The following is a 20,197-nucleotide window of genomic DNA, read 5'->3' as shown; positions in this document are numbered from 1 at the left end:
CACTATTTTCATACAGTTCAGCTCTTGCTATTTATCATGCTTTCGAATGCTGCACAATTCTTACAGGGGTTAACTAACTTGTGGCCTTCGAACAAACGGCGTTCAGTTGAAAGAGAGATAGCCCTAGATGTCACAGTTGGCTATTAGTCGAGATAGTAATTGCCTAAGCCACCAAAGTCTTGCTAGTATACATGGAGCTGCGATTACTTCACATCTTGTAATCGGGTAGGTCAGCCTTAGTAGGATACAATACCATCAGAAGAGAGACCATCAGAAGGGAGACCATACAACTGGACTTACAATCATACTTTGCGTTGTTGCCAATGTCATAAATACCACAATGCATTGATATCAGAGATTTCCAGATTTTAGAGCTTCCTACGTTTCAGAGCTCTCTAGATTCCAGACAATATCTTCTAGTTCCCTAGTTCCCTAGTACCCACCCGGACCAGCCCAACCGGACCCAAACCTTGGCACCCCTTCAAAACCAAAAGTACCATTGTGATCCTCCAGCCTAAATCTCCAAAACCACCCCTCCGACATTTTTCACATAGTTACCCCAAACTGCCCCACCATACCCTGCCATTGTGCAAGGAGCCTATCAGCGAGCCTATCAGCGAGCCTAGGCGAGTTTCCTCTTTGGGCACCCGTCCTGGCGACAATGGTGCAAACGCCGAGAAGAAGCGATTCCGTTGGTTTAGCGAAAGTCAAAATCTCCTTTGATAAAGATAAAAAAACAAAAGGGTGAAGTTTTTGCAGGGTCGCCCAGTCAGAAGACGGAATTTCTCGGACTTTGGCGTGGCTGCGAAACGTCGGTGCAGCGAAGAGCACGGCTGGCGCAAAAATACGAGAATTCCGTGCTTTCAAACCGATTTACCCAATTCCCCCAATTTTTCCAAAATCCAGCTCTCTGAAAAAAAGTTTCTTTCCTTGTGGCTTTAAAACAGCCAGGTCCCTGCGTGGCGCCTGTGGACAAGCCTTATCTGGTCCGGGCGGCCCCGAGTCATCTAAAAGACGTAGGAGATACGATTCCGGCGGCGCCAGGGAAATTCCACAATTTCAGCAAATCAGCGTTTTTTGAACACCTTCCATTTTTCATCAAAAAACTCAAAATCCTAAAAAATCCTCTGCTGGGGCGTTTTCTCCTCCACCCCCCAAACCCTATCTCCTCGCCTGATTCGCACTCCGTATCAAGTCAGTATCGCTACCGTCTTTTCCTACCCCAGTCTCTGCCACCCTGTGGCCCGCCATTCAACTGGCTGTTTTTGTGAAAAATCTTGCTTTTTTCGAACCCCCAAACGCTTATAACCCAGGATCAGTGGTTTTCTCAACTTGCCCCACCGTTTCCACAATCACCACAAATTTCCACTCCAATCGCTCTGTGGCCATGACCGCTACAGAACACTCCATGCTGGTCCTGCCGGCTCCTCGAAGCCCTCCCATAGCCAGTACACACGATCTGGTTCCTCGGGTGGTTTCCTTCAGCAGATTGCCCGGACTCGAGGACATCAAGGACGATAACGAAGCGTTTCTCAGTCCGTCTTTGGACGAGAAGCTCCTGAGCAGCCTCAAGCTGGACCCCGGTGTTTTCGCCACCGACTTGGACGAGATTCCTCGGCTCTCGGGAGTAAAGAGCAAAAGACTGTCACTGGCCCTGAACGACCTGGTCCACGAAAGAGACCGGTTCAGGGCTCGTTTCCACACCCTCAACACCGCTGGAGACAACCCTATTGGCGAGGAATCCGCAGACTGCGAGGTGTGCTATGGCATCAGCTCCAAGACGAAGAAACTCAACGTCGACGAGGATTACCCGCTTCTGGAGACTATCTCTCCACTAGACCCAGCCTCCTCCTTCTACTCACACCTACCGGTGGCTCCAGACAGCGACAAGGTAGATGTACGGACAATCACGCCGCAGAGGCTTTCTACGGTGCTCCAGTGGTACTTCAACAAACCACTACCGCCGACCAACCAGATGTTTCCGTGGCTCCATGGACTCCACCCCGAGAACTTCACCCAGCGGCTGTTCTTTGTGTTTCAGCAGATGGCGCATAGTGAGTCTGATGAGTCCAGCGTGGACTTCAATACCCACTTTGCCAGACCTGCCGATGCCCGCTTTTTGATCACGATAGAGGCAGACAAGGACAGCTACCCCGAGGACGAGATTCTCCACAATTCCATAGGCCTTGACGAGGTTCTCAAAAAGATTGAGTTCTCCAGGCGGGAGGTGGAGAAAATGATCCTTTCCTTCATAATGACGCTTTTTGACGATGTTCCCGTGGAGAAGATGGAGTCTCTTGTGGCTGCCATCACCAGCGACTGCTTCGTGACCGGATTCATGCCCGAGTTTCTCAATCTTGATCCCGACAGAGGCATCTCGCTCCGTAACTTCCACATTCAGGTCGCCAAGCTGGCTCGGTGTGCCGACTTTGTGGTATACGGTTCTCCCAAGGCACAAGCTGATGGGAAGTCTAGGGCCGCTAGTGTTGCCAGGCTTCTTCGTCTAGCTCAAATTGTGGATGAACGAACGAATCCCAGAAAGTATAACGTTTTCTTGCTCAAACCGCAGGACTCCATCAAACACGACGAAGGGTTCCGTATCTTCACGCCCCGTGCTTCCGCAAAAGCTAAGGACATTTTTGGATACAGCAAACGTACCCTGCTCTTCCACCATTGTTTCAACCATCTGAAGCTTCATTACTACCCACTCTGGGATTCAAACTTGCAAATCAAGGAGAAGCTAGAAACCACCGTCATGTCTGCAGCTTCTAAGTTGCACCAGAACGTTTGGCTGGGTAACACATGGGACCATGAAGTTATGCTTCAGGTCTTGCGCCTGGATGAGTATCCAGCAGCTGTCGATGAAGCACCCAAACTAACTCAGGAATCTCCCAACTATTGCGAGCCTTCAAGGTCCACCGTGGTATACGACGAACTCACGCCTTCAAGATTTGAAAGCTTGTTACCGAAGCCTCGTGCCCACTGGAAGCTTTTTGTTCATTGTCATAACGACGCCAAGTTTCCAGAGATGGAGACGCTTTCCCAATTGCTTTTCGAGTACACCATCTCCTCACATAGCGCTTCAGAAACCGACGATACCCATCATCTCGATTTCCCATCATCTGGGTCAATTGGCATAGGCGATTGCAAGCAGGAAAACCTCATGTGCATTGTCAACACCTGCAAGTTGCTCTATCTTTATTCGTCATCAACGGCACCCGGGAGCCTTGCTTCCCTTATTTATTGCTCAGATGGATACACTGAGCTGTCGCTACTCATCTTCTGCTATATCATGTATGCCGAGAATTTGTCGCTAAATGACGCAATGATTAAGGTACATTTGACGTACGGAAGGCCGTTCTACATCTTCAGCAGCGATGTTGTGATTTTGCGTAAACTCGAGGTCTTGATGCGCAAGTTCAGCCCAAATAATCCTTCGAAAAAGGTGGAGTGGAACGAGCCAGAGGTCATTACTAGCAAGGAGCTCAACGAGGTGCTTCTAGGTCCCATCAAACCTCAGAGAGTGAAACACATTCCATCGAAATTCCGGTTAGGCTATATCCGAAACGACTCGGACACGGACTCGTCCGACACCGAGGACGAGGAGGAGCTTAGCGATACCCTGTCATACCTCGACAAGGACTGGGTAGAAGACGTTGAGGGGTCGTTTCCCTCGAGAATTCTCCCTTACCTCTATTTGGGGTCGCTTAAGCATGCCAACAGTTTGGCGCTCTTGTCTCGATTGGGAATCAAGTGTGTGATCAGCGTCGGGGAGAACCTCGACTGGCTCCACGGTCACAAATTCCAACACAATAATGACATCATCATCGATGAGCTTGACAATGGAAACATCGAGCAGTATACGATCAAACCCAAGGAGGAGAGCCTACATCGCAGCAAAGTACAATGTTCTGTGCAGCTGGTGATGAAAGTGAACAATTTGCAAGACGATGGAATTGATGAACTCAGCAACGCCCTTCCGTCGATGCTCAAAGCCATCGACGAGGAGTTCAAACGAAGCCATGGAGATACGAAGATCTTGGTACATTGCCGAGTTGGAGTTTCCAGATCAGCCACGGTGGTGATAGCCGAGGTGATGAGGCGGCTCCAGCTCAGCTTAGCTCAAGCCTACTTGTATGTTCGAGTGAGGAGGTTGAATATTGTGATCCAGCCCAATCTACGGTTCATGTACGAGTTGTTCAAGTGGGAAGAAGAAGGAGACGCACAGAAGGAGAAAGGAGCCGTTCTCCGCAAGATCGACTGGTTCATGATGTGCCGCGAGATCGAAAAGTTGAATCTTCCATACTTGAGCAGTCGGTAACCGATCTGGACTCAATTGCGCCCAAAGTGGCTGTCGCAGCGGGAAATGATGCAATGCACAATAGGACGTTGAGAATGCGATGGGCGTAGCGAACCAGAATGACGTAAGGTACGCTCGCCCATACTACGCTGACACCACCGCTTTGGAAAAGTCCGGACGATCTGTTTATCTTTGCTATGTGACGTTAAGATGCAGCTGTCATGGAATACCTTTTTCAAACTTTGGGCAGCACCGTATTGGCTACTCTAAGGTACCATCTAGAACTGCACTGCCCCAACAAGTCCTGTATCGCACGTCAAAGCCACGCACCGCGTCCCAGGAACCAGGTACCAGGAACCTACCCCAGGTTGTGGAAAGCTACGTACACTGGCTGCACCAGACAACGGCATTCTGGACAAAGGCGAAACCCGAGCGTCTAGAATAAGGCGGTTTATTTGTCAAACTCGGGGACGCACGGCCCCACCTGCAGCCGCAGCAGATTGGCCCCAGTGTTTTTCTTTTTTCTGTATTTTTCGCAGCCAAAGCCCCAGAAGACCCTCTGGCACGGAAAACATATAAATACACCGCCGGATCCCACTCTTGCCAGCTCAACACCAATGCTTTCATTCCTTACTCTCCTTTCCCTCGCTTGTTCGCTCACTCACGCCTTGTACATCCCCAACAAGGGCGAGTCTCAAAAGGCCGACACCAAATCGTCTTCTTCTGGTGTCGAGGCCACCGCTGTCTCGTTGAACTTTGACATCACCAGAAGAGACCACGCTTCCAGTGACTTCTGGCCAAAGATGGTCGAAGGCATCGAGAAACGTCACTTCAAAAGAGACAAGGAGGTGACCATCACCAACTACCAGGATGTCATCTACCACATTGACGTCAACGTGGGTAACTCCAAGTGCACTGTTTCCTTGGACACTGGATCGTCGGACCTCTGGGTGTGGGGTCAGTCTGGATCTGGTGAAGGTGGCCACTACGACTCGTCGCTGGGCAAGAACACCGGCCAGAAGTTCGAGATTTCGTACTTGGATCAGACTTCTTCCAACGGTGACTACTACACCGACTCGTTCGGCTTCAACGGCGAAAACCTTCTCAAGGACTTCCAGTTTGGTGTTGTCTCGCTGTCCAACGACAACGGATACGGTATCTTGGGTATTGCCGACAAGAACCAGGAGGCTTCGTTGAACAGCGGAGGATCCGAGTACGACAACCTTCCATGGGCATTGAAGAAGCAAGGAGTCATCGAGCTGGCTTCCTACTCCTTGTGGATCAACAGCGGTGGCGACCAGAGCCAGGGTACCATCTTGTTTGGTGGAAAGGACTCCTCCAAGTACCAGGGTGACTTGACCACCTACCCTGTGGACAAGAGTGCCAACGGGTTGGCCATCACCTTGAACAACATGAACATTGACGGCAAGAGCATCAACGTCGGCGCCCCAGTGCTTTTGGATTCCGGTACCACTGGTGGTATCTTGCCCACCGAGGTGATGAACCACTTTGATGAAATTTTCAAGCCCAACAAGGTGACGCCTTCCAACGGCCTTGTGGAACGTTACGTGGACTGCCAGCAGCCCACCGACAAGTTCATCGAGTTTGACTTTGGCAAGAACAAGATCAGAGCCTCCTACCAGGACGTCATCATGAAGTTCGAGGAGAACAAGTGCATGTTGGGATTCACCGACTACCAGGACAGGTACATTTTGGGTGACGCTTTCTTGAGAAACGCCTACGTGTACTATGACCTCGACAACCAGGAGATCTCTCTTGCTCAGTCCCAGAACAGCGGTGGAGGCCACTCTCCTCCATCCAACAACACTTCCAGCGGTGGTTCTTCCCCAACTTCCGGTGGAAACGCTCCAACTTCCGGTGGAAACGCTCCAACCTCGCTTCCTCAAACCGCCACTTCTGGCGGCAACGGTGGTGCTTCTAACGCCCCAACTGCCACTTCTCCAGGTAACTCCAACCCTACCGACGCTGCTCCTTCTGACTGGACCTACCCAGGCGCCAACCCTACCAGCGGCGGCTCTTTCCCAGCTCCTACTGGCGGTAACGCTCCAGGCAACTCTGACCCAGGCAACTCTGGTCCAGGTAACTCAGACCCAAACAACTCTGGTCCAGGCAACTCGAACCCAGGTAACGGGGACATGCCGGACTTTGGCGGCGACTTTGGCGGCGACTTTGGTCTGGGCGGATACGCTTCTGCTGGAGCCCATGCTCATGCCCAGGACGGAAAGCACCACATTGCTGATACCCACGCTCCCGTCCACAAGGGCACCAACCATGCCAAGGTCGGCGTAGTTTAGGAAAAGTTAGTTCGTTTCAATTGCATTTTGTTAAGTGACCTTGTAGAAATTAATTTGGTGGCTTCCTCTGTCTTTGCTGTTTTCTGCCATTTCGAATGCTTCGGTACGGAATGGGGACCGGGGGTTTTCCCTTCTTCACCGTTTCAGGAAGAAGAGGTGTTTTTGTAAAAAATTCCCGAAACCAGAAAACGCAGTTTTTGTCGCCTACGGGTAGTTGGCGGCGCCCTTCCTTTGTTGATGTTTGAGAACATTTAGGCCAACGAAAGCACACACCAAATCAGCCCTTTATTACTGTATCGATGATCATTTCTTTTATTCTAGAATTTTCCTTTTTTTGTTTTTTTATTTACCTCCCCTTCTGCCTACTGTCACTTCAAAAAGTACACTCTACAAAGGCTCCATACTCCCTTGCAACAGCCCTATCGGGCCTCTCGGGAAAGTGCCAGGGCTATTCCCGCTGAGCCCCAGGTACGGTTCCAGAAAAGGCAGCGAACAAAAGTGCTTCTTTTCAGCACGCCAGCCTAAATGGTAAACACGGCAACTTGTCCCTTGCAACCCACATAGCTCACACCACATGAAACGGGAAAAAGGCCGTATACCACAACAGGCACCCAAAACAAGTTTCGATGAGCAACCAAAAAGAAAAATACCGATCCACAATGAGATCTCAGCCCCAGATCTTCATAGCCCGTTCAGGGAGAAACGGCACATGACATGTGAGGTTCCTCGATATTGGTGAGATTCGACACAGCCGAGACGCATTGTAGCTGTTCGAGCCAAAAATGAATGCACTACCGAAGCTTCCCCCCTTACGCCATAATTTGCACCCAAAACGCCCACCGCAAGGTTCACCGCAAGGTTCGGGTCTGGGGTGCATGCCGACGATTTGATCAGCCGTGCTTCACAAAGTCTGCTTTACAAAAATTGCATGAACAGTTTGAATTACTGCAAAACCATCAACATCAAAGGGACCCCCCACCGTTGGATTCTAGAAACGGTGCCATTTGACACATTCCAGATCGGACGGTGATTTGCAGCTCCCCGTGACGTGGAAGCCCCTCGGGCGTTGGAGTCCCATTGTAGGGTTACCCAGAGGAGTAACTGGGGTTGGTGAGAATATGCATGCGGACGCCTGTCAAAAGCCGGGGCAGGATTTGGCAGGGTTGCGAATTACCCAGTTGGGTAAATGACATCTGGGGTCGCAGCACCCAATTTGCAGCCATACACCTCCTCAGCCTGGCTGCCAGGCACCGGGGGAAAAGTATATAAGGGTGGGCCAAATCCCTCCCAGTTTCCCTTTCTCATCATCTTCTACATCCTTTCTTCCTCGATACCCAATGAAATTCGCTTCTGTCGCTACCCTCGCCTTCTTGACCTCCTCCACCCTCGTTGGTGCTGCCCCAGTCGATGAGATGAACTCGGGCGGTCTTGTGCTCTCCAAGAGAGAAATGGACTTTTTCAACGAGGCCACCGTCGAGATGGTGGTTCGTGAGTTGATGAACGGCGCCTCTGAGGACGACTTGCACAAGAGATTCGAGCTTTCTGACGGCCAGAAGCAGTTCATCTCCAAGATCTTCAACCTCCTCAAGAAGTACGCTGCTGGTTTCTTGAGCAAGAAGCTCCACCCAACCTCTGGTGCTGGCACCGCCACTGCCACCGGCACCAACCCAGTCACTGGTACTGCCACCGCCTCCACTGCTCCAACCAGTGCTGGTGGATACGGTGGTGACAACTACGGCACTGATGCTGCTGCTACTACCAAGGACAGCGCTGGCGCTGCCGGAGCTGTGATGTCTGCTATCAAGGGCGCCTACTAAGCGGCCCGGTTACGTACGGAATTAAAAGTTTTTTCTAAAGAGTTGTAGATTTGCATGTATCGGTGTGGAATGATCGTGGTGAGATAAGCGGTGGAGGCCATTGTGCGGGTGCATCAATGGCATTGTGGAGGGAGATCGGGAGTGACCCTGGTTTCTAGAAGTAGGTATGTATTTTTGGGTGAGAGTTGTCGAGAGAGATTGTCGAGGAACTTGTTGGATGGCTGCGTATGGGTCACTGAGATGTCTACATTGCCATAGAGGTAAGTACACAGTGAGGTGAGGTTTGATTAATAGTAGGAGAAGTTTCTTTAAATAATGGATAATGTATTGGGGCCACTTCATTTTGCTTACTTTTCTATTAGATTTTCATCAAGAGAGGAGGTGTTTGGGTAGTCAATGGGGTGTCTCCTTTGCTAGAAAAGTACACAGTTGAACTGAATGCGATCGAAGAAGATGTTAAGACTTAATTGAGGTAAGAAAATTGGAGATGGAATACATTTACTCATAAAAGGTGGTTTACCGTATCGGCATCATTCCTCCATCCCACACTTCTAGACCTCCTCCACCATAACTTTTCGCAGCCACCACCCTTGAAATCCTCCACAACCCAATGAAATCCAGAACCCACTATTCAAGTTTCAGTGGATGGACCGAATACCGCTTCTGTATACTACCAGGGTGAGATGGGGCTTTCCAAACCAAGCCAAATTACAGTGCCAAACGGGTGTCTCATGCACCTAATTGGAGGCAACTATTACCTCAATTTGGTTGCGGTATTTAGCTCGTGAGTCGAAGATCGGCTCTATTTATTTGGCTGAGACAAATTCTCCGTTATCCCAATGTTTATCATTCTCTGATTCTTCTAGATTTTTATTCTTGAAAAAAAAAAAAAAAAAAAAAAAAAAGAAAAATACATAGACGAAATATCATTTGACTCATGGACCATTACAAATTCATTTTAGGCTTAAAGCGATTTCGGCTTCCCCCAATAGCAGCCCAATTTTAGCTATAGAAGATTTTCCGAAGATTGTAGATCATCAAGACGTTTCATTGACGGTATTGAAAGAAACACCCACCACAGAGAGACACCCTTCCACATGCATCTATACGAATACACGGAGAATAAAGAAATTTTATGTCAGCCTTTTTGTTCCTCCAATCCTCCAATTCTTCAAAAACACTTTAAAGTTATTCCTGAAAAAGCCAAGATATTTGGATTGCGATCCCCAGGTTTTGGCAGGTATTGACTAGTGGTCCTGGAGCTAGTGCAGATCGTGTACACTGGCTACAGCATAGTTGCAGCCATTAACATACACCCCAGTGTGTTACACTGAATCACCAAAACCATCAATCAGTTCAAAATCATCAATTGACTTTGAAATATCTCATCCTCTCCGTATCACATAAATTGACCTCTGTTTAACTTCTCCATCTCAAAATCTAGATCCACAGTCACCCTGACCACCTTGACTCATTCGCAGCACTATACGGAAGAACACACTCCGAACCACCCAACTAGCCCAAACGAAGACAAAATCAAAATTACGAAGAATCCTTCAAAATCATCAATTCCACCACAAAAATATCCCCCCTCTTCCCAAAGCATAGACTAGCACACTCCCTGGGCTGATCATCGCACGACCCAAACTGAACATCCCAGGATCCTCAGTGCCATCTCTCCAGCATACATTTTACCACCACACCTCCTCCTTCTTTCGTTCCCACCCACCTGCACCACCCAATTTCCTATAAATACAAGGCCATGTCCACCCCGCACGACCCGGCCATCATTGACTCCTCCATCATCCTGATGGATCTGTCCAGATCGAGCTCCAGAACACCCAGGACCCAAGATAAACCCCTGGTGTCCCGAGGAACCAGCTACTCCAATGGCCTAGAACCGGGCAGTGCTCTTTCAAAACTCCTTGATAGTGCCATGGCTAATGCTGCCAAAGAGCTGACACCGGAACCAGAAACAGCCAGGTCACCTAGTCTGATAGCGCTGCCTCGGCGTGAATCCTTACTGGACTTCAAGCCCGTGCCTTCGCTGAAGGCCAACGTGTACTCGATTGAGGAATTGCTTGTTTTGCGCTCGACACCTGAGGTGGCGGCCTTCGATACCCTGGTTCTTCCCGACCAGGCCTTCTGGGTGATTAAGCCTGTCCGCAACCAGAAAACAAACGAAAAGAGCGGCACGTCTCGTAGGAACAACCGCAGAAACCAGAATCTGAACGACGGCAAATGGGAGCGGAAACCCACAGGGTTCGCGGAGAGCTCCAAGCTTGATAGAATGTCCGCCGAGAAGATTTCACAATTGTTGGGTGAAAACCCCGAAGAAGGGACCCCCGAGTGGGATAACCCAGGCGCCTCCGACTTGCAAATGGACATGGGCTCCACAGTCGAGGACTTTGAGCGCTGGAAGCAACGCATGCACGAGAATGACCGTAAACAGTATGTTGACGAGACGCCCACTGAGCCTGAGGCTCCAAAGGGAAACGAGGTCGACAACTTCTTCTCCTTTGTCAACCCCAAGACCGGAAGCTCGGCCCCTGAGACCTCCACCCCAGGCTCGGATTCCGGCAAGAGCTCACGTTTCTCGTCCTTCTTTGGCGGTCCAGGCCCCCAAGAATCACCAAAGCGTTCAGGCCCACCTCCCGGCCTTGCAAGAAACCCAGCCGGTAAGCCTGATCCTTCCGCCGGCCTGCGATTCTTTGGCTTGGCCCAAGGGTCTCCTGCTCAACAGCATGCTACTCCAAAGCAGGAACCAGTGGCTCGCCAGAGCCAAGTTCCACAAGTGCCTTCCCCAATGGCTGGCCAGGGGATGCCAATGGCCGGTCCGCCAGGCCTCACGCCTCCTAACTTAGGCGGTGATAGCAAAGCGCAAGACTCCTTCTTCCTTTCGTTGTTGAACAAGCGAGACCAGGATAAGGGCTCTGACCAGCAGCAAGGCGCCAAACCAGATGCAAAGCCAGATGCTAGCCGTCCTCGCCAAGGCCAGCAAGGACCTCCAGGTCCTCATAACTTGCCTCATGGCATTCCTCCTTGGATGGCTCAAGGCATGGGTCCTCCACCAGGCTTCCAGAGAGGACCACAGCAAATGTACCAATTCCAAGGTCCTCCACCTCCTGGCATGTTCCCTCCAGGAATGGGACCTCCACCTCCAGGATTCCCAATGCAAGGTAGACCTCCACAGGATGGACAGCCCAACCAACAGGGCATGCCACGCGGTCAGATGCCACCTCCTGGTTTCTACGGGTTCCCTCCCGGAATGGGTCCCGGTGGTCCTGGAATGCCTCCACAGCAACAACATCAACAACCTCAAGCACAACAGCAACATCAACAGCAGCAGCAACAGCAGCAGCAACATCAACAACTACAGCAACCCAAACAGTAGTGGTATCAGAGCTACAGCTGTAGCATGCAAGTATATAGCAATTGAGGATCCACTCGAAATGGAACGTAGAAACCTACACTACAGAAGATCTTGTGAATCGTGATTATTTTTGGCTGCATTGATGCAACCCTCGTGTCTCTCCATATCTATGACACCCCACATTACTGCAAAGCCTGGCTTATTTGTAGCGCCAAATTCAAAAGCTGTATGTGCTCGTCGGTGCCGTGGTTCAAACGCCTGTCTGACTCGAACAAAATACGAGCTATGCTGTTCTTCTCCTGTGACGATAAGCCGTCGTCCGTGATCAAACGGTCGTGAAGCTGATCGGCAACCTGCTGAGCACTCCAGCCCTCGAGAACGACCTCCTCAACCTGCGCCGCAATGGCTTTGTTATCTTTGCTACGGAGCGTATTAAGAATCTTGTCGATGAGCGCCTCATCAATGACACCGGCGATTTCTCTGATTCTGCCCGCTGTGATAGGCTCACTGTTATCCAAAGACACCGAAAGACGCGCTGCCAGTTGTAGGTAAGTAATGGCCTTACGCAAATCACCTCCAGATACCTTGATGATCTCCTCAAGCACATCGTTACCACTGAGAGGTACATTCTCCGCCTCGACCACATACTGCAAACGCAGCAAGGCGTTCTCGTTGTCCAAAGAACGGAATCTGAACTTGGAACATCTCGAAGCCAATGGATCGATGATCCTGGTGATGTAGTTACAGATAAGACAGAAACGGGTCACCAGCGAGTAGTTCTCCATCGTACGTCTCAAAGCCGACTGGGCATCGTTGGTCATGGAATCCGCCTCATCCAAGATAATGATCTTATAAGGTGGACACGGGTAGTCTCTCAAATCCTCAGAAGTAGGGTTCGACACCGTCAACCGAGCAAAGTTCTTGATCTTCTGTCTGACAATCAGAATACCTCTTTCGTCCGAAGCATTGAGCTCCAAAACACGCAGTTTGTACAATCTAGGCCCGTATAACTGCTTGGCCAACGCCAACACCGTGGACGTTTTACCAGTACCTGGAGGTCCATAGAAAAGCATATGTGGGAGATTAGCCAGTTCCAAGGTTTTCTTGAGAACTTTCACGGCATGGCCTTGGGAAGCCACGTCATCGAGTTTTTTGGGTCTATATTTTTCAACCCACGGCGTGTGGCCAATTCGTTCTTCTTCGTAAGTAGCCATGATGAAGAGTTGATGTACGCGTTTTCGCGGTTGCAAATGGGTAGGTGATGAAAAATGCCTGGGTGAAGTTTTTATGTGCTTTTGGTGAGAAATTATTTTTTTTGTTTTTGTTTAAATGTTGGATGGATTTGAATTATTGGGATTTGATTTAGTTTTTTTGATGCCCTATTTTAGATGGAATTCATGGAGCAATCTGGTAAGACAGAGAAGGTATTGTAGTGAGCACTAGGATGAAGTGTCTTGACGAGGTGATTCATATATGACTCTTTCTTCAATTTGGTATTAAATTTCATTGATGTTCTATACCATTATTGATCAATGACTTCACACTGTCTTAGAACATCTTCCAACTAGATATTCAAATACTGTTAGTTACCGTCGTTGTGAACTCTTGCAACCAAGTTCAATGCCACTACAACTTGACTCAACAATGTTTACGAATTGCGTACTATGTAGAATTAAATCTGTATTGATGGTGGTCTGAGGCCACCGCATTAGAAGAACCGGTTGGATCAAAATATGTAGCTGTTGAATAAAGAATTGGTTAGTTTGCGAAGGCCACTGCTCGAAATCTTATTAGTTTGCCTCGCCATGCCATTGATGCCTTGAGCTAGGCTGGGTATCCCATAAATCGAATTTACTGAACACCCACAACCGAAAGCTCCAACGTCCACACGCGTCGAGTGTGCACCTTCACTTTAACTTCCGGCCCTAGTTTGGCGAGCGTTTCGCTTCCTTCTGTAGACACGGTAACCTCGTTGTTAGCCCACCAACACTTTCTTGCGGGCTTTCTCCAGAACAACAATAGTTTCGTGTAGTTTGTGTCATTATTCTTTCTTGCTCGAGATAAGGAGCGAGAAGCAGCTCTGCTCGCACTTGATGCCAACGTGGCGATTCGAGACCTTGATCTAGAACGTCCAGATGCATTGGATTGAACGGGCTGCAACAGAGGCAGCTGTGGAGGAGTGGGTGGTTGCGTTACAAGACGCACCAACAGCAACGATGAAAGCACACACTTGTGAGGCTCCATTGAGCGGCTTCCCCAAAGCTCTGTTCTGTCGAAACCTGAGGAACATAACATTTCGAATAAATGCTGCTCAGCAGGGCCGAGCGTTTGGTTTACCGAGGCAGGTAACTCGGGGTTGTATCCTAGACCGGAAAACACGGAAGTATTCAATAAAATGCTGTCACCAACCTTAACCTTGAGAAATGCAAAGTCTGCTGTCGTGCAACCCGCCACAGGCGGAATTACATAAAAATCTAGATCTTCCCGCAAAACAATGATAGCAGGCTTCGTTTGCAAAATAGACGCAGCAGAATCAAGTCGGCTGGAGCCAGACACTTGCGGTGACAACGTACCTTCTTGGAGATTACGTTGGGCTTCGCCAAACACGTTGAAAATGTATTCAAAGCAGTCCGGATCGAAGTTAACGAAAACCACGTCCTCTTCCGTCAAATTCGTGATAACTTGACCGTTGACGTCTAAGAAAACGCCATTGGGGAAAAGACTCAATAATATGCTCTCGGGTAAACTCATAAGCTCATCACGAGTAATTTCAAAGGGCTTCCCGCGAATGTTGAGGTGGATCTTGGAGTTGTAGTCAATGTTGCCATTGGTCTCGTCAACCATGGGCACCGGTCCTGAGTCCTGAGAGACCTGGGTAATTATATTATCTGCCATGGCTTTATATTAGACTTAATTATGAAATGAATTGGCGACCTGTTCTCTAGGCAAGAGTCACAAATGCGGAAAGGAAAAAAATGGGAGAACACGAACACAAGGTTCCCAGCACCGTTGTGTTATGACGTCGGAAACGATTGTCAAAGGATGTGGATTGAAGGTTTCGTTATATGATACCTTCCCGACGGATATATTGTGGTATGGTCAATTAGGTGTTGATAGTGAGCAGTATGAGCAAGATTGTTAGAAGTAATCTCACTTTCGAAAGGCGCCAGCTACGGCACTGTGTGCAGTCCGTAGACGTTCGTCGCACCGCCCAATTGAGAGCCGCTATGGGGGAGCCTGGTCTAGCGAGACGTTTGTGAATCAATCTGAAATTGAATTTCTGTGAATTGACCATTTTTAAGAAATGTTCCATTGCTGACAGTCATCATTGCTGGCGGTCCCTTAGGTGTACGGGTGTTGCCTAGATCGGCTCCCCAACACAGGCTCCGAGACTCATCTGATGACATTCCGAAAAAAAAATGTTCCGGAGAAAACTCGTCTCCATTGGCTAAAACCCACTTCCTTAACTTTCTCGATAAATCTCGACCATAGGGTCTTCATGTCCCCCGTATTCTGTGTTCGTCTTTCCTTTGTCCTGTACATCACGCCCTAATCAATAATCCCATCTCCCAACTCTTCTACATGTCTTGCACAGGCGAATGCAAAGTACCCAAAAAGTTGAAGCTGAAGAAGCCGCTGCATGCCACTGATGATGACGACCACATCTGGGGTAGCGACGACGACATCGATACTTACGCTGATTTGCAAAGAGCTCATGTGACCCAAGGTTACATAGACGGAATCACTCAGGCACAAGAGGAGGGATTGCAGAAGGGCTTCGATGAAGGTTTTCCATACGGCGCTGCCTTGGGAAGCCGAGTAGGTCGCGTCCTTGCTCTTCTATATGGTAAACCTGAGTTTGACCAAGCCAAGAAGGAGCTCAATGTTGCATCGGTCCTCAGCAAAGACCATTTTGATGACTCGCTAAATCAAACTTCCCATTCCCTTGTAGAAAAATGGGAAGCTTTTGTGCATTCCTAATGACCCAAAGGCATGTCTGGCACAACGTCCTGGCTCAAACGGTCGTAAAGAGTCGAAAACTTGTCTTGGAACTTGGCGCGTCCCTTACACCAATCTGCCCAAGCTTCGGAGATGAGGAATTGCGTTTCCTGGAACATGGCAAATTCATGGAAGCAACAGCTCTTGATGAGCCAATCCTTGTTGAGCTGTTGGAACATCTCCTGTTTGTCGTTAATTATGGCTTGCTTGAGCTTGGCAATGTCACTTCCCTTCATATCAGTGCCGCTTTCATTGAGTCTGTCAAATTTGGCTTGACTGTCCTCGATTTTCTTCTGAAGCTGTGGAATCGAGTTCACGGACTGTTTCTTGGCTCTGTCAAATAGCTCCTGCAAGGAATACAAGTAGTCCAAGAAGTTCTTAAACTTCTCCAACACCGTCGTGTTGATAAGATAACTTTCATCAATGAGCAATGTAGAAGACTTGTTGAAGAATGCAGAAATGGTGCCCAACGAATCGTTGATCGTGGTAGTGTCGTCCTGGTTAAGAGAGTTGAGCACCTTCTCTTCAGGATTTCTGTGAGGATAGATGACATTGTCGAGCTCGGTAAAGCGATTAATCATCTCCACGAATTTGCCATTATCGAATGCAATCTGTTGTTGTCTCTTTTCATATCTCTCGACGAGCAATACTAGCTTGGTCCACGTTTCAATCAAACGAGGAATGTTAGCCTCGGCGGTCTTCCAGCTAGTGAGGAATTCCTCGCTGATTGTAGGCCAGATAGAATTCACAAACTCTGTCTCGATTTTCTGTCCCTTGAACTCGAGGGAATAGTCCACACGGGCCTGCTTTCTCCAGGAAGCAAGGTCTGTTGGAACACTAAGGAAGGTGACTACAATAGGCTCCTGAACCAAAACTGGATGCTTGACAAGCTGGTTGAGGAAACGATGCAAACCGCGGCGCCTTCTTTGCAAGAATTGAGAATCGGGTGAGGCGCCTACTAGAATGGTTAGTAAGTGGTGATAACAAGACCACGGAATTTACATACCGGTGAACTTTTTGGGGGGAAGCCCGGGGATAACACGGAAGGGGTACTTTTTCAAAAGGAACTCGAGAAGCCAGGCAAAATCAGAGTATCGTCTGATGACCTTCTTCTGGCCCGCTGGGCTATGCATGCCGAGTTTTAGGCTGTGAGTAATGCAGTAGTTAATGTGTTTGAAGACGAGGCCTTCTTTTTCTGGCACCTCCTTGATGTTGACACTGTCGCCACCAGCAATCAACGGCTTGAACTTTTCTCTGAGATCGGTGACATACTTTGTGATGTAGGGGAAGTCGTTCACATGAGACACCTCTGGTGCCGTTGTGTCTGCATCGATCAGGATGTTCAGGTGATCTGCAAGCATGTTTTCTGTGTTTGGGTCGTTCCAATCGTCCTGTTCTTCGAGGGAAGTAGAAGCCAAGTTGGCCGTCAAGGGGTCGGTTTCGGCCGGATGCAGCGTGGAATGTCCAACTCCCAGAGACTCGACCTTACCGAGAAGCAAATCGGTCACTTCACGAGGGAAGTCTGGAAGACCCGAGTTGAGCTTGAACTGGAGGGTCACGTAATCACCCGTGCCTGCGAGGTCCAATTCCAAGGCAATAAGTCCCAACACCTGGTAGAAATTCAGCTCCCTTGACGGTGGCAACAAGGTGTGTTCGTACAAAACATCTATGATTCGGGAACTCTGGTAATCGGAAAGGTGCTGGTGGTCCACCAAGGGAAGGAAGACTTCCGACTCCAAGTCCGTCACCGACCTCAATTTCGACAGCAAGCGTTCCCAGATCTGCTTATACGAGTCAGGAACCTTATCGGACAAGTCAATCTCTGAAGAAGCAGACGGGTTTTGACCAAGCAACTGAGAGGAAGTTAAGTATGTGGAGCCCAGGTAAGCGGTGGAGGCGAAGCCGTGGTCCTGGCGTGCAGGCTCGGAAGAAGCCCAGCCGTTTTCAAATAGATCGTCTGATCCAAATTTGGAGTTCATTGTAGAAGTAGTTGGAGGTGGAGATCCAAGAATGTGTTCTGTGGTAGGTTGCACATGTGCAGGCCCGGTGCTAAACGGATATCCCAGGGTGATGATTTAGAGGCTGTTTGGGAGGGAATTTCACGGTTTTTAAGGTATTTTCCCTGAGACGTATGGGAAGGAAAAAGTTTATGGTATCAGAATTTGCAAATGTTTCGTGGAGCTGGTGTATGTCTCGGATGGGTTCGGAAGTGGCTGCGAAAACACGCCTTCAAGGGTCCGATCGACAGATAAGGTACACCCACTGGGATAGGGTTATTTGGGGAATTGAAGGATTACGGATTTTTGGTAAGTTTTTGTTTTTGAGACATTGGTAGTTGATATCGACTTTCGACGGCCATATTGATGCAGACTTGTGCAGCATGACCTCGTGGAGTGACCGAGAGGCTAGTAAGAAGGCTTGTAGATTTTAGATGGATTTTATCATGCCATTATGGATGATATCGAAGACGATTCATGATATAGAATTGATTTCGTCCAAAATTACATCAATTGAAGAAGTCCGTTTGCATGATAGCTGGTATAGGTCCTTAAGCTTATATTGTTTTTGAAGAGCCGAGACCTGTCAAAACGATAATCAAAACGGGATTCTAACGTCTAGCGTATAATAAAAGGAAGCGACCGTTGGGTCTTCATTCCTATTATGTCGTAGTTGACATTACAGATATTGCAGCCATGGGCTCATACACCTTGCTACTGTAAAGTCACTATTGTTCTCGAGATTCCTCCTATTCCTTTTAGAGGATTTTTAGTCAAAAGAATGCAATTATTTACGAAGCACACTGTAGCACCAGTTCAGTAATACTAATCAAGCCTTGAATCAATTCACATCCATCCATCTGCATATATATGTGCCTTAGTGTGCCTAGGTGTGGCTCCTAGGGCACATGGTCCAAGACACCAACCAAACAGAGAACCTTTTCCTTCGTTATTGCAAAAAATGATTATAATCACTTTTTTCTAAAACCCCAAAAAACAAAACTCCCAAAAAAATCCGAAAACTAGGGCCCAGACCGTCACATCGCCGTACACACGCCGTGCCATCCTAGGACCAACAGTACTGCCTGGAATGCGATAACCTCAATACTCCTCTTCTTCCAATGGACAGAGTCTACAATTTCATCAACTACTTCCACAAGGACGACACCATAAATAGAACGACCCTCGGGATCGACAGAATCCGCGGAGGTCCGTTTTTCCTTCGCTGGAGAGGGTCCGACTTGATAGCGTTGGTGTTGCTTTTCGTGTTGTACCCTATAGTGTACCAAATTGAGCCGTTTCAAAGGCAATTTTACGTCGACGATTTGACCATTTCTCACCCTTTTGCTGAACACGAAAGAGTCACTGCAGGTGAGCTTTTCTTCTACGCCCTGGTGGTGCCTGTGGCCGTTATCGGTGTGGTTTCTGCCATCATCACCAAACCTCAGCACAAGGTGTACGTCACGTACGTGTCGCTTCTTGGTTTGTTGCTTTCTGTGTTCAGCGCCAGCATCATCACGGATCTTTTGAAGAACGCTTTTGGCAGACACAGACCCGACTTCTTGGCTCGCTGTGAGCCTAAGCCTGATACTCCCAAGGGCGTGCTTGTCTTGGCCAAGGACGTGTGCACCACCGAGAACATTGACCGTCTTTTGGACGGGTTCAGAACTACGCCTTCTGGCCACTCGAGTATCTCGTTTGCTGGTCTTCTCTTCACTAGTCTTTGGCTTGCAGGCCAGCTTGCAGTGACAAGGCCGTACCTGGGCTTCTGGAGATGGGCCATCGTTGCCACCCCTACCATTGGAGCGGCGCTCATTGCCTTGAGCAGAACGGAGGACTACAGACACCATTTCATCGACATCACGGTGGGCCTGCTTCTTGGTATTTTGATCGCTGTGTGGCTGTACTTGCGTCTCTTCCCAGCCCTCAGTCACGAGCGGAGCTTCGAGCCTAGGGTGATTGTTGAGGAGGAGGCCGAAGAGCACGGTTACAGCCCTGTTTAGGGGTCTAGTCTATTCCGTTGAACGAGTAAGAAGGTGAAGCGCACCAGAGTCTAAACAGGCTCCAAACGACCCCTTCATCTGCTCAAATCACTATCAACTCCCACAAATTACTATCAACTCCTACAATCACTACGTGTTGGTGGTTGAGGCTTGGGCACATTTCCCTCATTCGATGCCCTGATGTATGGCGGCTTAGTGGGACGGTGGTTAGCAACTCTAGTCGGGCAGCGCGTGGTCAAAAGCCACCATAATACAGGCACCATGAGCAGATGAAGTCGTCTTTCTTATCGAAAGTATGCTCTTTGTGCTGCTTCCTTCGCTGGTCGTCTGGTCAAAGAAGAAGGCCGACCATCCATGCGCTAAAGCGACCCCAGCCGTGGCTACTAACCGTCT

General features: G+C 49.0%; 9 protein-coding genes across 9 annotated transcripts; 6 read left to right on the top strand and 3 right to left on the bottom strand.

The window, feature by feature from the left end:
- Positions 1–1,387: 1,387 nt before the first annotated feature.
- Positions 1,388–4,321, top strand: C7M61_002009 (tyrosine/serine/threonine protein phosphatase; the record flags this gene model as incomplete). The annotated part of the gene is made up of 1 exon (XM_024857399.1): positions 1,388–4,321. One exon carries the CDS (start codon positions 1,388–1,390, stop codon positions 4,319–4,321), a length of 2,934 nt encoding a protein of 977 aa, XP_024714535.1.
- A 596-nt stretch (positions 4,322–4,917) lies between these two features.
- Positions 4,918–6,615, top strand: C7M61_002008 (pepsin-like aspartic protease; the record flags this gene model as incomplete). The annotated part of the gene is made up of 1 exon (XM_024857398.1): positions 4,918–6,615. One exon carries the CDS (start codon positions 4,918–4,920, stop codon positions 6,613–6,615), a length of 1,698 nt encoding a protein of 565 aa, XP_024714534.1.
- Positions 6,616–7,952: 1,337 nt separating this feature from the next.
- Positions 7,953–8,432, top strand: C7M61_002007 (uncharacterized protein; the record flags this gene model as incomplete). Its single annotated transcript, XM_024857397.1, has 1 exon — positions 7,953–8,432. One exon carries the CDS (start codon positions 7,953–7,955, stop codon positions 8,430–8,432), a length of 480 nt encoding a protein of 159 aa, XP_024714533.1.
- Positions 8,433–10,194: 1,762 nt separating this feature from the next.
- On the top strand, positions 10,195–11,826 carry C7M61_002006 (uncharacterized protein; the record flags this gene model as incomplete). Its single annotated transcript, XM_024857396.1, has 1 exon — positions 10,195–11,826. The coding sequence occupies one exon, from the start codon at positions 10,195–10,197 to the stop codon at positions 11,824–11,826; it is 1,632 nt and encodes a 543-aa protein (XP_024714532.1).
- A 161-nt stretch (positions 11,827–11,987) lies between these two features.
- RFC2 (replication factor C subunit 2) lies at positions 11,988–13,019 on the bottom strand (the record flags this gene model as incomplete). The annotated part of the gene is made up of 1 exon (XM_024857395.1): positions 11,988–13,019. One exon carries the CDS (start codon positions 13,017–13,019, stop codon positions 11,988–11,990), a length of 1,032 nt encoding a protein of 343 aa, XP_024714531.1.
- Positions 13,020–13,656: 637 nt separating this feature from the next.
- On the bottom strand, positions 13,657–14,700 carry C7M61_002004 (uncharacterized protein; the record flags this gene model as incomplete). The annotated part of the gene is made up of 1 exon (XM_024857394.1): positions 13,657–14,700. The coding sequence occupies one exon, from the start codon at positions 14,698–14,700 to the stop codon at positions 13,657–13,659; it is 1,044 nt and encodes a 347-aa protein (XP_024714530.1).
- A 687-nt stretch (positions 14,701–15,387) lies between these two features.
- On the top strand, positions 15,388–15,733 carry YAE1 (Yae1p; the record flags this gene model as incomplete). The annotated part of the gene is made up of 2 exons (XM_024857393.1): positions 15,388–15,690; positions 15,713–15,733. The coding sequence occupies 2 exons, from the start codon at positions 15,388–15,390 to the stop codon at positions 15,731–15,733; spliced, it is 324 nt and encodes a 107-aa protein (XP_024714529.1).
- Positions 15,734–15,782: 49 nt separating this feature from the next.
- On the bottom strand, positions 15,783–17,783 carry C7M61_002002 (uncharacterized protein; the record flags this gene model as incomplete). Its single annotated transcript, XM_024857392.1, has 2 exons — positions 15,783–16,762; positions 16,811–17,783. 2 exons carry the CDS (start codon positions 17,781–17,783, stop codon positions 15,783–15,785), a joined length of 1,953 nt encoding a protein of 650 aa, XP_024714528.1.
- Positions 17,784–18,922: 1,139 nt separating this feature from the next.
- On the top strand, positions 18,923–19,804 carry DPP3 (bifunctional diacylglycerol diphosphate phosphatase/phosphatidate phosphatase; the record flags this gene model as incomplete). Its single annotated transcript, XM_024857391.1, has 1 exon — positions 18,923–19,804. The coding sequence occupies one exon, from the start codon at positions 18,923–18,925 to the stop codon at positions 19,802–19,804; it is 882 nt and encodes a 293-aa protein (XP_024714527.1).
- Positions 19,805–20,197: the final 393 nt, after the last annotated feature.

This window comes from Candidozyma pseudohaemuli (genome assembly GCF_003013735.1).
Source record: "Candidozyma pseudohaemuli strain B12108 chromosome Unknown scaffold00003, whole genome shotgun sequence".
Taxonomy (NCBI): Eukaryota; Fungi; Ascomycota; class Pichiomycetes; order Serinales; family Metschnikowiaceae; genus Candidozyma; species Candidozyma pseudohaemuli.
The sequence above is the reverse complement of the archived record's forward strand: the minus strand, read 5'-3'. Positions and strand labels throughout refer to the sequence as shown.